At 38.1% G+C, this 14,369-nt stretch overlaps 1 protein-coding gene across 1 annotated transcript in view; it reads left to right on the top strand.

Moving 5' to 3' along the window:
* The window catches only part of col7a1 (collagen, type VII, alpha 1), a 62,575-nt gene that overhangs the window by 33,194 nt on the left and 15,012 nt on the right, over positions 1–14,369 (top strand). Inside the window, exons 56-89 of the mRNA XM_089134294.1 lie at positions 34–105; positions 954–998; positions 1,091–1,126; positions 1,225–1,266; positions 1,351–1,431; positions 1,511–1,546; positions 1,841–1,876; positions 3,878–3,958; positions 4,058–4,093; positions 4,236–4,307; positions 4,420–4,464; positions 6,198–6,233; positions 6,318–6,353; positions 7,013–7,117; positions 7,237–7,302; positions 7,529–7,564; positions 7,680–7,715; positions 7,825–7,863; positions 7,948–7,983; positions 8,065–8,184; positions 8,425–8,634; positions 8,742–8,777; positions 9,153–9,197; positions 9,281–9,394; positions 9,497–9,568; positions 9,662–9,706; positions 10,523–10,558; positions 11,784–11,819; positions 11,895–11,939; positions 12,080–12,112; positions 12,243–12,305; positions 12,630–12,665; positions 14,046–14,126; positions 14,264–14,332. Of these exons, the coding sequence (XP_088990420.1) occupies positions 34–105; positions 954–998; positions 1,091–1,126; positions 1,225–1,266; positions 1,351–1,431; positions 1,511–1,546; positions 1,841–1,876; positions 3,878–3,958; positions 4,058–4,093; positions 4,236–4,307; positions 4,420–4,464; positions 6,198–6,233; positions 6,318–6,353; positions 7,013–7,117; positions 7,237–7,302; positions 7,529–7,564; positions 7,680–7,715; positions 7,825–7,863; positions 7,948–7,983; positions 8,065–8,184; positions 8,425–8,634; positions 8,742–8,777; positions 9,153–9,197; positions 9,281–9,394; positions 9,497–9,568; positions 9,662–9,706; positions 10,523–10,558; positions 11,784–11,819; positions 11,895–11,939; positions 12,080–12,112; positions 12,243–12,305; positions 12,630–12,665; positions 14,046–14,126; positions 14,264–14,332 (2,013 nt within the window). The remainder of the gene's footprint in view (positions 1–33; positions 106–953; positions 999–1,090; positions 1,127–1,224; positions 1,267–1,350; positions 1,432–1,510; positions 1,547–1,840; positions 1,877–3,877; positions 3,959–4,057; positions 4,094–4,235; positions 4,308–4,419; positions 4,465–6,197; positions 6,234–6,317; positions 6,354–7,012; positions 7,118–7,236; positions 7,303–7,528; positions 7,565–7,679; positions 7,716–7,824; positions 7,864–7,947; positions 7,984–8,064; positions 8,185–8,424; positions 8,635–8,741; positions 8,778–9,152; positions 9,198–9,280; positions 9,395–9,496; positions 9,569–9,661; positions 9,707–10,522; positions 10,559–11,783; positions 11,820–11,894; positions 11,940–12,079; positions 12,113–12,242; positions 12,306–12,629; positions 12,666–14,045; positions 14,127–14,263; positions 14,333–14,369) is intronic.

Here is a 14,369-nt window from a genome sequence, read left to right as displayed (position 1 = left end):
CCACATACTAACAGTGTTCATTTAATATTTAAGGGAATAACAGGTCAACCAGGTCAACCTGGGCCAAAAGGAGACACAGGTGATCCGGGGGAAGATGGACGAAATGTAAGACATATGGCTGCCTAAACGTATTACATCAGAATTAAGGCTTGGTCACGCTTAACTAAATATTTGCAAACTTTCTTTTTGAACCATAATTATTTATACTCAGTCTGGATTTTATTCCTGAATGAAAAAGGAATTCCATTCACAAAAAGGAAAATTCTATCATTTACTCACCCTCAAGTTGTTCCAAACCTGTATGAATTTCTTTCTTCTGCTGAAAACAAAAGAAGATATTTTAATGAAAGTTAGGAACAAAACAGTTGTTGGACCCCATTGACTTCCATATTATGGAAAAAAAGGTACAGTAAAATGTTTGGTTAGTGACATTTTTCAAAATGTCGTCTTTTGTGTTCAGATGAAGAAAGAAATTCGTACAGGTTTGGAACAACTTGAGGGTAAATGAGTAAATGATGACAGAATTTTCATTTTTGGGTAAACTATCCCTTTAATTCACAATGCAACATTAAATCTTAAGGAATATGAACATGAATAGAATAGATAATAGATTAATAGTGAAATATGAATATTAATATATAATTCAATTTTGTCCGCAAATTAACGGCATCAAAGGATTTTCGTTACATCCTTAATTTGTAGCCACTTTATCATACAGTTCTTTGTATATAACGACCAGTGATACCAAGAGCTCAGTGTATTCAGACCCATGACCCCAAAATTAATATCTTATTGTTTTATGAGATTTCTCTACAACTAGTTAAAAACATCAACCTAGCCTCCAAATAAAAGAACAACAGATCTCAACTGTAGGATATACAGTATATTGCACTGTTGGGTTAGATTATTGGTTTGTTTGTCTGGTCATCTGATCAGAGTTTTGTTTTGCGCAGGGTACCCCAGGCCCCAGCGGACTAAGAGGCCAAAAGGGCGAGCAGGTAAAAGATTAAAAACTTGTCTCACAAATGTTTGGACCACCACACAAACAATGAAATTGTCATTGAACTATCTTCATTATGGGTATTTACAGGGAATACAAGGTCCCCCTGGGCCGTCTGGAGATGTGGTATGTTTTTATTATCATTATCTCTTACCCCCTATACCCCCCCCCCCCCCATATAATTAGTTGTTTTTGAAATATATTGAATATGTTTATTGTGTTAGACAACTGGAGAGAAACAGCTAAAAGGTGACAGAGGAGAAAAGGTACATTAAAATGTTCATAGTCTTTCATTTCTCTCTATCACACATATTCTGATTTTGTCATTGTGATATTCCTTCTAACACCAGGGAGAGGCAGGTGACCCAGGGGAGCATGGGGCTAAAGGTCAAAAGGGTGAAGGAGGAGCTCCAGGCCCTGCAGGACCAAGCGTAAGTCAGCATGGAGATACACACAGTATGTGTTATTGAGAGTAATAGGATTTCTATCTGAAACTATTTGGTTTATTAGGGACCTGAGGGGCAGCGTGGTCTACCAGGAGCCAGAGTAAGTACCTCTATTTTGTGCTTTTGTGCCCTTTAGGCATTTACACATTTGTTTGCCTACCTGTTTTTGTCTCTATGGCCATGTACATACTGACTGTAAAAATAGTGATATACTCACAGTAGAGCTTAGGGCAGTGACAATGCATTTTACAACGGGTTTCTTTCTAAACATTCAGATAACTGAAATGTCATTAAATCTGAAGAAACTCACTTTATTAATTTTCACTTTATAAGTAATTTGTCATTACTTTGATAGCAGTCTTTAATATCTCATTCTACTTTCTGTTTCTTCAAGGGTGACCCAGGTGATAGGGGCAGTCCAGGAGAGAAGGTAAGAGAGCCGGGTTTCTCTGTTAACTGTGGGACATCATGCTGTCTTTAGTTTTCTGACTACGGTGGTCAGGCTGTAGATTTCCGTAGGAATGAAGCGTTCCACCCTCCTGTCCCAAAACAACACCAGACATTCTTTTTTGAGATCATTAACATGACCACAAGACATTAAATAAAAAACATATTTAGCACAAAACATTATTTTATTTTTAAATCATGTGTGTATGAGTGACAGGTCCTGACATCCCTGACAAGAAGTAGTAAAAGCCTTGTGGTTTAAGTTCTCTGAATCTTAATGCAAAGACTGCAGGTTCAGTTTTATACATGGGACACCTCATAGGTCCATTTGAATTTTGATTCAGGGAATCATGGTGCGATTACAAAACAATATTAGATGCATCAATTTTTCATATATGCCTTTCAGCTGCAAATCATTTTAAATAAATCATGCAGTAAACCTAGTGGTTCACTTTGCTCTTTTCAACCTATGTGGAAGTTTTGGGTTGCTTAAGGGTTCTATGTTTGGATTTGACAGGCGTGAACAGGCTGTTGTTTCTTTAGCTCCAGATGGACACAAAATATTATTTTTATGTCATGTTTGTGAAAAATGTCAAATGTGTGTGGCAAATATTTTACAACCCTTGCCTGTAATGTTTTACAGTTTACCTATTTCAATGAAAAACTAAAATTAAGTAAATAAAAATTTGTTCAGTAAAAGTATTGAAATGCATCTGGGAATGATTTTTTCCCCTAGCTCTAATTACTAAAATCATTATCTGGCTTTTAATCAGTGCTGAGCAAAGCACTAAATAATCGAACATAGCTAACAATCTTTGTATTTGTATACTTTATACTCTACCGTACTGTAATTTTGGGGTCGGTAAGATTTTGAATATGTTTTTGAAAGTATTTTAAGTATTTTATGCTCACCAAGGCTGTATTTATTTGAAAACAAATGCAATAAAAAATCATACACTTTAATTTAAATAATATATTTACATATATACATTTTGAATATGGATATTGGAACAGAGAACAAAAGGATAAATTACTGTAGATGAGTACTAGTACAGAAGTATCACAAGGGTCAGACACAAACTAATTTATTATACATCTCAGGAAACTGAAAGCTGCAACATGGTTTAAACTGAATTCTTCTTCCTCATCATCAGGAAACTGAAAGCTGCAACATGATTTACAAAATTTCTCGAAGACATCAGTAAAATCTTGTTTTCTCATTTCCTCCCACTGTGAAACAAAGCCTTGTTTCAATTCTGTAGCACAAATAGTAAACAAAGATTAAACAGTCTTGCAGACAGCCAAAAACTAATAACTGCAGCGCTAGTGAGACCTTGCTATTTAAAACCCCAAGAGGTAAAACCTGACATAATGAAGTGTGTCACAAGCGCAACAGTATAGAGAGATCCGTGACTAAGCAGTTATATTTATACTTTACACTGATGATTAGTGCAGCCTGCGTTGCCATTTCAGCCATTTTTCAGCTGTCATCCACTGTATGGCACTTACTTTCCAAATATTGTCACTGCTGTACTCTAAAATAGAATGACTTTGAAAAGAAGCTTATGCATTCTGATCTAAGTGACATTGTTTACCTTTACAGGGTTTACATTAGTCACTTCTCCACTGTCAGCCAGAACTGCTACTTTTAAGAGCAGTAAAAAACATTTCCAGTTCATTTCCAATTGAGCTTGGATTCGGCACGAAATAATCATTTTGTGGGTTTTTAGGCTGGGCATCATTGATTATTGCATTAAGGTGACGATTGCTGCTTTTGGCATGGTTATGTGTGGTGTTAATGACAAAGATTGGATCTATCAGTCAGCCCATTTTCATTATTATTCATTCAAGTTGGTGCTGACAACCCAATATTGGTTTGAAAATTTGATTTTGACAGTGGTTTAGTGTTTGTATGCATGTATAATATGTGTGTGTCACAGCTAATTTTGATAGTTTCACGAACATGTGCATATGCATTATGCAGGGAGAAAGAGGAGTGGCTGGATTGGATGGACGACCCGGGCAGGATGGGAAACCTAGTCTTCCTGGAGCTCCCGGATTACGGGTCAGATCACTTCATGATCAGCCTTGCATCAGCCAAATATTCCGAGTTTGAATCATTCAATCAGTTTGAATAATTTCCTAATTGTGTTTGGTTTTGTAGGGTGACCCAGGAAAACAAGGAGATCCTGGGCGAGATGTGAGTACTTATTTTCCTCCCTTTGTCAAATCTGTTTGTTTTGTATCATGATGTTGCCACTATTGGTGGTTACAAATCAGTCCAGTTTTATATCAGAAACTTTTGATGCTGTATGAATAAACATTAAATTGTTGTGTCCTAGGGATTGCCAGGACTAAGAGGGCCTCAGGGGCCTTCAGGACCACCTGGTCCCCCAGGAACTGATGGCACACCTGTGAGTAATATCATGGCTTAATTTGTGTAGAGAAAATCATTTACCCATACAAATGCCCACACTGGCGCATAAGCCCATTATCACATCCAAATAACGTTTTGTTTTATTTCAGGGTAAAGCAGGGGAGGATGGGAAACCAGGACTGCCTGGAAAAGCTGTAAGTGAAGCTGTAATGTAAATGAGATCCCAACATCTATTCAAAAACCTTTGAATCTACTGTACATGCAATACAGTCAAGTTATCTTTATTTAAATAGCGCTTAGTTTTAACAATGTAGATTGTTCCAAAGCTGCTTTACAGTGATCATAGAAAATTAACAGAGACAGAGATTGTTTTGGCTTTATGACAGCTCTAGAATAAAGTTAGTTTTAATTGATTCACTTCCGTCGCAACGATCAATAGTTTTTAACTTAGGGGCTGCTAACATGACACCACTTTAACAGACAACTCTTAAGTTCTCTCTTTGCAAACTTTAAAAACGTGAACCTGCTCATGTGTATTAAGAGTTCATTCTATAGGTATGCACATTTGAATATATGTGTGCAGGCATGTAGTCCTTCCCTTAAAAATACTTGTCTGGCCTTAAAATTTCTAATACAGAATTTTATCGCTTCGGTGTAGCCACGTGAACCGGAATTATCCTGACAACGATTATCTGTACAGAGGTAAAGGGAAGGAGGCCTTCACAGGGAGGGACTAGTGACACTTCAGGACTGTGTTGATGTTGTGTCAAGGAACAGGTCCTTCGTCAGATCTGGATACGGCCTGGATACGGCGGACTGCGTAAACCTAGGGATAAACAGAGAGACTAATATTAGCGTAGATGCCATTCTTCTTATGATGTAACGAGTATATCAGGATTCATGGGAAGTGTTCCCGGTTCTGGCTGACCTAATTTATGCAGCCTAACATTGAATTATAGAAGTTTATAATGTGTTGTGTATGCTAGGTCAAAGAGATGTGTTTTTAGTCTAGATTTGAACTGAGAGAGTGTGTCTGCTTCGCAGACATTCTTAGGAAGATTGCTCCAAACTTTTGGTGCTAAATGGGAAAAGGATCTACCACCTGTAGTCGATTTTTAAAATAATGGGTATTATCAACTGGCCGAAATTTTGAGATCGCAATAGATGTGACGGACTATAATGCGTTAAGAGCTCGCTCAGGTACTGGGGAGCTAAACCATTTAGTGCTTTGTAAGTATATGCATGTACTATATTTTAAGCCCCTTACTATTGATATTTTCAACAACCCCATTGTAATATGAGTAGAATGTATGAATTTCCAAGCTGGTACTTGGTTCTTTAAATCCTTTTTTTTTCCAGCTCAATCTAGAATGCAGTATGCAAACACTCGTTCCAGTTTAATAACCACACCACAGCCCTTGTCCTCCATAAATGAGACAATTAAACCATCCTGCTGATTATAAATCACCCTCTTAGCAGCCTAATGAGCGTTCAGTGGGAGGTAACTCACCCTAATATATGCTTTATAGTTCAAATATGTGAGGAATTTCAGTCAGCCGTGTACTAATGTTCAGTTAACCTGACTTAGATAGATTGTGCCGCTAGAGTTGGGCTTACGCAAAACCCGCTTGTCCTGCAGTTTCTTCTGATTTACTGATCACAGCCCTGAACCAGCTGTGGTAATTGCGGTAGCTATATTGGGCTGGATGGCATCCGTCATATATCTGTAATACATGGCTGCGTGTTGCACGAAGCGTTTAGAAGAGAAATTACTGCTTGAATAAGCTGCACAAAATTACAAGAGTTCTTATACCAAAACAGGAAGAGCTGATTACAGGAAGTCTTGATTACAGAAATTATGAAAACGCGCCTCGCACTCATCCAGATGTCTGTGTTTAGCGCCTCGTTTTCTATCAAACTTTTTCAGGGTGAGGACGGCATGCCAGGAGAGGATGGTCGAAAGGTAATAAAACATTTAGTGTATGACTACATTGTAATTTTTGATAATTAGCCTCACTGATTAAATCTGTTTATGCTTCCTTCCCAGGGAGACAAAGGAGAGCAGGGGGCCGCGGGAAGAGACGTGAGTCTCTCTTACTTATCTATCTTATCCTATTCTCACTCTCTTCTTGCCTTTCACATCACAAGACAAGTCCATCACAGCTTATTATAATCGGCACTACATAACACTTTCAATGTACATTTGGACTTTTCCTACACCTATGTTATGGAAAAGGTTATTATTATCATTTGTGGATCTCATTCTCTATGTTGCATCAAAGAGTCTCTTGATAATGTTTCATTTTGTACTCTGCTATCTCCAAGCCTGTACCTGCTGTTTTCTTCCTGTAACCACATTTCATTTTAAATGTACTCAGATTTTGATGCTTTCGGTTATTCAGTCCATGCCATTACTCGCTTTTTGTTTTTGTCTGTCTCGCATAGCTAATTTTCCCATCCACCCAAATCAGATTTGTTGTTAAATGGATGTTTTCAATGATAGAAACACACTCGCAAACATAGATACACACTCTCACACATATTTTAAATGCGGGGATGCTCTTATTCCTGTGCTTGATGCTGAGTGCAGTCAGTAATTATGAGTCAGCAGCCTTATGGGAGAAACTCTTCACTGATGAGTTTATTTGATGTGCAAATTTATGCCCATTAATTAAGGAATTAATTTGGATCATGGTTATTTTTCTCATCTTCTCTCTCTCTCTGTTTCTCACTCTTCCTCAGGGTCGGGATGGGATAAAAGGTGATCAGGGTATTGGAGGACTTATTGGCCCGCAAGGTCCCATTGGACCCCCCGGAGTTCCTGGAAACGTCGGACCACCAGGACCTGTGCGTTTGTGTTGTGCAAATGTTTGAATATAAATAGATTACTCTGCTAGTCTATTAATCCCACAATAATTCTCTAAATTTATTGGCTGTATATCTCTACCCTTCTCTATTTCTTCCAGGTGGTCTATGTTAAAGGGGAGCCGGCAGTGCCTATTCCAGGGCCGCAGGGTCCTCCAGGAACCCCTGTAAGTACACTAACCTTTACCACTGCTGGTTCTTAAGCTGTTTTTAGAAACGTAGTATTTTTGCACTTGAGAAAAAAGCGCCACTTATATTTCTTCTAAAACTGTGAAAATCTTGTTTAGTCAATTATCATACATATACATATATTACATTGCAGTTTGAATTACCAGCAATATTCAGGTATGTATCCTGTCTTACAAATTGTATGCATTGTTTTCTATCATTCAGGGTGTACCTGGAGTTCCAGGAGTTGCTGGAGCAAGAGTAAGTTTTGTGCATGTGTGTGTGTATGTGTGTACGTGAACGTGTATGTGTGTTGGGTTGTGTTTCATTTCATTTATTTTTTTATTATTAAGTTGTCATAATTTGACCTTTGTAGGGGGAAAGAGGTCTAACAGGCTTGAAAGGAGACGTGGTGAGTGTATTTTTACGCAAGTGTATTCTAGTGGTGACTGTTCTCAGAGCTGACACAAGGCAGTTCTCAGCATACCTGACTGTAATAAATCAACTCTTCTGACTAACAGGGTGATCCAGGAGAGGATGGCAAACCAGGAACTGTAGCAGTAAGGAAAATGCTCATGCACACAAAGTCACACATGCATGGCTAGAAAGATGATTAATGTTGTTTTCCCTCGGTTTTGTCACAGGATGTGAAGAGAGCGTTCTCAGAATTTGGCATTGAGGTACTGAGAAATTTATCAACAAGATTGACGTGTTTGTATGTCAAACTCTCTCCTATCATTTACATAAAATTTCCATTTTAGATCAGAGAACTGAAACTATTAGTTGATGACCGAAGCAATCTGATATCAAAGATGCCACTGGCGGAGGGAAAGAAGGGCGATAAAGGAGAGGTCGGACCTAGAGGCCCTGCGGGTGCAGATGTGAGTTAAAATCGTGGATACAGTATGCGACAGAGTGATGTCTGGTATTTCAACAGTTGGAGTAGTGTGTTACAGGACCTTATCCGATGAAGAGCATGCTAAAACTAGTGTGCTGTCCATGGTGCTGAAACTGAGTTCTGGTTTGAAAACATCCAGCAACTCTCTATATTTCTCCACTATCTCATCTTCTCCTCTTCTTTTTCAAACTTTGTTCTCTCTTCTTTGCATACTGGCTTTCAGGGTGCACGAGGTGTTCCAGGTGAGCGAGGTATGAAAGGAGAGCATGGTGAGAATGGGCCACCTGGCCCACAGGGTCCTCCAGGCAGGGCAATTGGAGAGAGAGGCCCAGAGGGTCCGCCAGGACAGGCAGGTGAACCCGGAAAGCCAGGAATACCAGGAGTACCAGGACGAGCCGGTGAGCTTGGAGAAGCCGGCAGACATGGGGACAAGGTAAAGAGAAGAGCATTGGTATTTGTAGAGGATAAAGAGTTGATTAAAGAAGACACTTGATATAAAGTTATTGTAGAAATGAGATATTGAGTTTGTCTTTGTTTCAGGGAGAGAAAGGGGATAAAGGAGACAGGGGGCAAAGTGTAAGTACCATTGCAATAATTTTATGCATTAGATGCTTGGTGTATGTTAAAACTAGTCCTGTCAAATTGATTAATTGATTTTTTTTTTTTTTACATAATATACGTGTATGTGTATATATTATTATATTTATGTGTGTGAGTGTGCATGTGTGTCTCTGTGTGTATGTATATATAAATGTGTGTGTGTAAATATAGTATATACACACAGACATATATATTTATTATATATAATAATATATTATAAACTATATTACATATATTATGTAAAACAAAGACTTTCATGTTGGATGTGATTAATCGTGATTAATCGATTTGACAGCACAAGTACAAAAACTACTTTCTTGCTTTCATATGGATTAAATCTTCTCTTTTTAGGGTCCGGTTGGATTGCCTGGCCTAGTAGGGCCTCCAGGACCAAAGGTGAAACAAAATGAAGCTCACATTTTTAGTACACTAGTGGAAGTGTACAGTGAATTGAGCATTTATGCCTGTGTTTTTCTAAGGGCGATTTTGCCACCACTCAGAGTGGTTTGCCTGGTCCAAGGGGTCTACCAGGCCCCCAAGGTATCAGAGGTGAGCCTGGTGCGGTAGGGCCTCCAGGATCTATGGGAGAGCGGGTGAGGGTGGAGTTTCTGAAGTGTTTATATGTGTGGATGCTACCATATCTTTTTTTGACCTTAGTTTTTGACAGTCTGATCTGTGATGTGTTTCTCTCTCAGGGCTACACAGGTGCTCGTGGTGAGAAAGGGGACAAAGGAGTCAGTGGAGAGCGTGGACAAGATGGCTCCCCGGTGAGTGTACCCTTTTACTGGCCTTAGCTGACAATAAAACTTCTCTCTCTTTTTATTTAATTTTACAATAAAACTGTGGTTCTGTTAACTTAGGGAAGTCAAGGAGATCCAGGAAAACAAGGACAGAATGGGAAACCGGTGAGAAACAAATTCCTATTAGCTGTGTTACCAGTTTTTACTTATTGAAATGGATTTCTGATGCTTTGTCTAGTTAATGTTGATGTTAATTATTAGTTTTAAGGTTAATTAAGGTTAGTTATTTGAACACATCTTTAATCCTAAGTATTAAACTTTGGCATGTAATGTGCCCCACACCATTTGTAGATACTGTGGCTTGTGGAGAACTGTGCTGTTATTTTTTAAGCAATGAGACAATTTGTGCCTGGGGGATTATAAAACAGGAAAAAAAACAAAAAAAAAAAAACAACACCACACACAGACTGACATTAAAGGAGGGACCAAAGGCTTATCTGTGAACCAAAGCTTATCTGTGCTTTTGTGGGAAGTCCAGTAAGTAACCAGCAATTAACCAACCAGAATACCCTACCAACCACCCAAGATATCACAGTAACTGCACAGAAACATCTTTTGCACTGGCAGGCACCACCTTCTGATGATGTCTTATGCATCCTTATGATTTAACAGTCATGCATATTTGTGTACTTTAGTTATGACAAAACATTGTATGGTTAGATTACCTGAGAATAGTGAATTCCACAAATCTCCTTCTCTCATTTGAAGGTTTGGCAATGTTTAGTGAATTCTGCAACACTTTATAATCAGTTTGCTTTTTTCATCAGTTAAGTCAGTATGTCGTAGTTTAGTGGTCATGCAGTATAAAAACATGCTTTCTCATTTATGAAATAGAGATGAAAAGAAAGTTTAGCTTTGGTGGAGAGGAAGAGGAGAGTTTACGCTCTCACTCACACCTTTATTTATTCTCCTCTGGAGCAGGGTTTGAAGGGACTGGCCGGTCCACCTGGCCTACCTGTGAGTAACAGCATCCCAACATGGCAGCCTCTCTTGGGCTTGCCATGAAGGAAAGCCTGGGGATTTGCTGCGAGTACTAGGCCTTGCTGTGAGCACTAGCTGACTTCCTTTGCTTGAGGCTCCATAGATAAACCACACAGAAGTAACAAATGCAGCACTGCTTCTATCCGCTAACCAATCTGTCTCCTCTTTTCCTCCACTCTTTTTTGTAATCCCACTCCATTCATTTTCTAATTCCACTCATTTGTACCATCACACCTCTGCTCTCCCTCTCTACACTTCCTGTCCCTCCATTCCATCCTCCCTCTCTCTTTAGGGCTTGCCTGGGTTCCCAGGAGTGCTGGGCAGACCGGTAGGTTTTCTGTGGCTGAGTTTGTAGGCTGCTTTACTAATAATGGGAAGGAGGCCGTCCTTGTCTCTGTAGTTTGTTTGTTTGTTTGTTTGTTTGTGTGTTTGTATGTTTATTTAAGTCTGTTATATGGCCATATGTGTGAGTTGAAATATACATTGTCTTAAGTTTCTGTAAGCAATGTAAATGTTTGTAATGTTTATACACTACCGTTCAAAAGTTTTAGTTTTTGGAATGAAATTAACAATTTTATTAAAAAAAAAAAAAACATTTAATTAATCAAAAGTGACAGTAAAGACATTTATAACAAAAGATTTATATTTCAAATGAATCCTGTTCTTTTAAACTTTCTATTAATTAAAGAATCCTGAAATTATGGTTTCCACAGTAAAATTATTAAGCAGCACAACCATTTTCATCTGAAGTAATAATAATAAAAGCACCAAATCAGCAAATTAGAATAATTTCTGAAGGATCATGTGACACTGAAGACGATGATGCTGAAAATTCTGTTTTGTCATCACAGGAATAAATTACAGTATAAAATATATTGAAATAGAAAGGAGTTGTAATAATATTACAATTAAATTGCAATAATATTTCAATTACTACTTTTACTGCATTTTTATCAAATCACCAGCCTTTGTAAGCTCAAGAGACACACAAAAACATTAAGAAAATTGTGCTGGACCTCAAAGTTGAACAGTAGTGTATGTGTATTCGATGTTTGTGCAGTCGTTGTCAGAAGTATGCAGTATGTCTGTCCGTTCAGAGCTTGTCTGTGCTGTTTATCTGTGCATGTGTGTGTTTGTGTGTGTCTGTGTGCACTATATTTGTATCTGCCTGCTGTTCATACCAAATGTGTATTTTGCACAGGGGAATCCAGGAGAACCAGGAATAAGAGGACCAACTGTACGTATTTTCAGTTATGCACATACCCAAATTAAAACAAAAATATTATTTCTAACCTTTGGTTTGGAATTTCAGGGTCCGATGGGTGGAAATGGACCCCCAGGGGCTCCTGGTGTGAAGGTAAATACTGAATTTTTTGACATAGACCCCTCAATTTCATTCTTTAGCAGTAATTTCAGATCAACCATAATAGCATGAACCATGTTTGTTATTTTGTCCCTATTTGTGTCCCGATTATTTGTGTATGCATGTCATTTTAGGGTGACCAAGGAGAACCAGGCATTGGAGTTCAAGTAAGTTTTCCAGCTGAATAGAGATGAACACTTTCCTTCAGGCGATTTTAAACACAGCAATGTGTTTTTGAAATTACATAACTAACCCACCAGAGTTTACTCACTCTTCAATATTTTCTCATTCTTCAAGGGCCCTCCTGGACCTCAGGGCAACAGAGGGTTACCTGGACCTGCAGGCACTCCTGGAGCCATAGTAAGATAAAAATGCTGTATTGGAGTCTTTCCAACTGCTAAAAGGATTTTGACCTCTGTCTCTCCACAGAGGTCATTAGACAATCTCTGCAGCTTTAGCTTAAAACCTCTTCGCATGCTTTGTTTATCCCTCTGTGTCTTCGGTTTGCCCTTGGACTTTGGCAAAATTTCAGTATTTTTCCTCTTCGTGTAGGCCTATTTCAGCAGATACCGCTTAAATATCAGTGTACTGTGACGTTCAGTGGATCCTGTGGGTTTTGCATAGAATGTGGTGATTTATATTTGTCTATATAGGGATAAATGCAGCATTTTCTAATGTTTGCAGGGGCCACAAGGACCCCCAGGGCTTCCAGGACAAGTGGTGAGTGAATAAACATACCAGACAAACATATATTACAGAGAATTTCATAATATAAATTCTATTCTCTATTACAAGCTTCCCTCTTCAACCAGTTGGCAAAAAGATGAATGTGTGGCAATGCATAGTTGCCACACATTAACAAATGACAAGAGCATTTGACTTTGGATTTGAACTATAAAATATTGGTTTAATAGTGCCATCAGAACTGTCATGAGATGCGAGAAAGATTGAAACTGAACCCGCAATTCACTCTTTCGGACTGACACGCTTGATGCAGTTGCAGGCACAATCCAATTATGATATCGTGATGCATGTATTGCATGAATGAGTATGATATTTTGAGGTTGTTGGCAGTACCCAGACCTAGTTTATATGTAGTGACTCTCTGTTCTCCTGTTGTCTCACACACACATTGCACACATGCCCCCTGTATTTTAAGGAAGAACATTTATGTATTTACGATACATTATTCATTCACAAAGAAAATTGGTGCCATTAAAGGCTGGAGTTTTCCTCATTTCTTTTTTTAATTAAGGCATTAAGATCAATTTCCAAAAGATTATTTTTTTTCCCCTCTTTTTAGTCAACTTTAGCATTGGTGTGTTCACTTATTCTAAGCATTGTATTTACTAAGCTTTGTAAATGGGGACATTCCATAGACTTCCATTGTTTTTATTAGTTAGTTGTAAATGCTAAAACGTTTCAAAAGTTTTGTTAGGTTTAACTTCCCTTTTGATGTACATTTTTACCCAAAATATCATTATGTAGGTACACAGACACACACGTGTCACACACATATTCATACAATACATCACACATATACACACAAATACTGTTTATACATTCCCTCTGAGATTTAGGGAACGCAAAAGCCTACTCAAGGGAATTTTTATTGTGAATGTCAATTATTACTTAATTCTCAAAACAATAGTTGATTACTTGATTACCAATCTAATTGAAAATGCCAGCCCTTCTGAAGATCAACCAGAAAATATCATTGCATCACAACAGTTAGTTTTGTAGTGCCAATTAAAACTGTTTAAAATATTTATGTGATGCATTTAGTTGCTTTCAACTTTAGTGTTTAAAATGTGTTCATATAAACATTTTTGTTTTGTTTTATTCGATTTTCTGTTCTTAAAATACAGTATATGAATATAGATTTAGAACTTATATATAACTGTTTTTATTTATCTTTTTTAATAAACAGAGCATATCTTATATATAATAAATAAACAAACCCTGACAACTGTTGCTTGCAACAAATTTAAGGCCAAAAGTAGAAGGAAAATAGATAAAATATAAGGTGCATTTTCTCTTCACTATTCACTATTGTTGAGTAACAAGGTTATCTTTAACATGTTATCATGGCATACACAGGGAGAGGGGGGCAAGCCTGGTGTCCCAGGGAGAGATGGTGTTCCAGGGAAAGAGGGCCTGCCAGGATTACCTGGGAAACAGGTGAGTGATCAGATGACCTTGACATTTACATATGTGCATTAATTTCATGATCTTCTGCTTCTTTTTTCCCCCATCTTTTATTTGCTTCTTTCTGTTTTCTCTTTGTATAATTATTTCTTACTGTCACTTTCTTTCAGGGTATTGCTGGACCCATTGGCCCCCCAGGACTTAAAGGAGAGCAAGGTGACAGCGGTCCACCAGGAAAGGTGTGCCCATGTGTGGATTTGCACATAATGTGTAGTT

This window comes from Pimephales promelas, chromosome 8 (assembly GCF_988280905.1).
Source record: "Pimephales promelas chromosome 8, fPimPro1.hap1.1, whole genome shotgun sequence".
Classification (NCBI taxonomy): Eukaryota; Metazoa; Chordata; class Actinopteri; order Cypriniformes; family Leuciscidae; genus Pimephales; species Pimephales promelas.
This window is presented reverse-complemented; position numbering and strand designations above follow the sequence as displayed.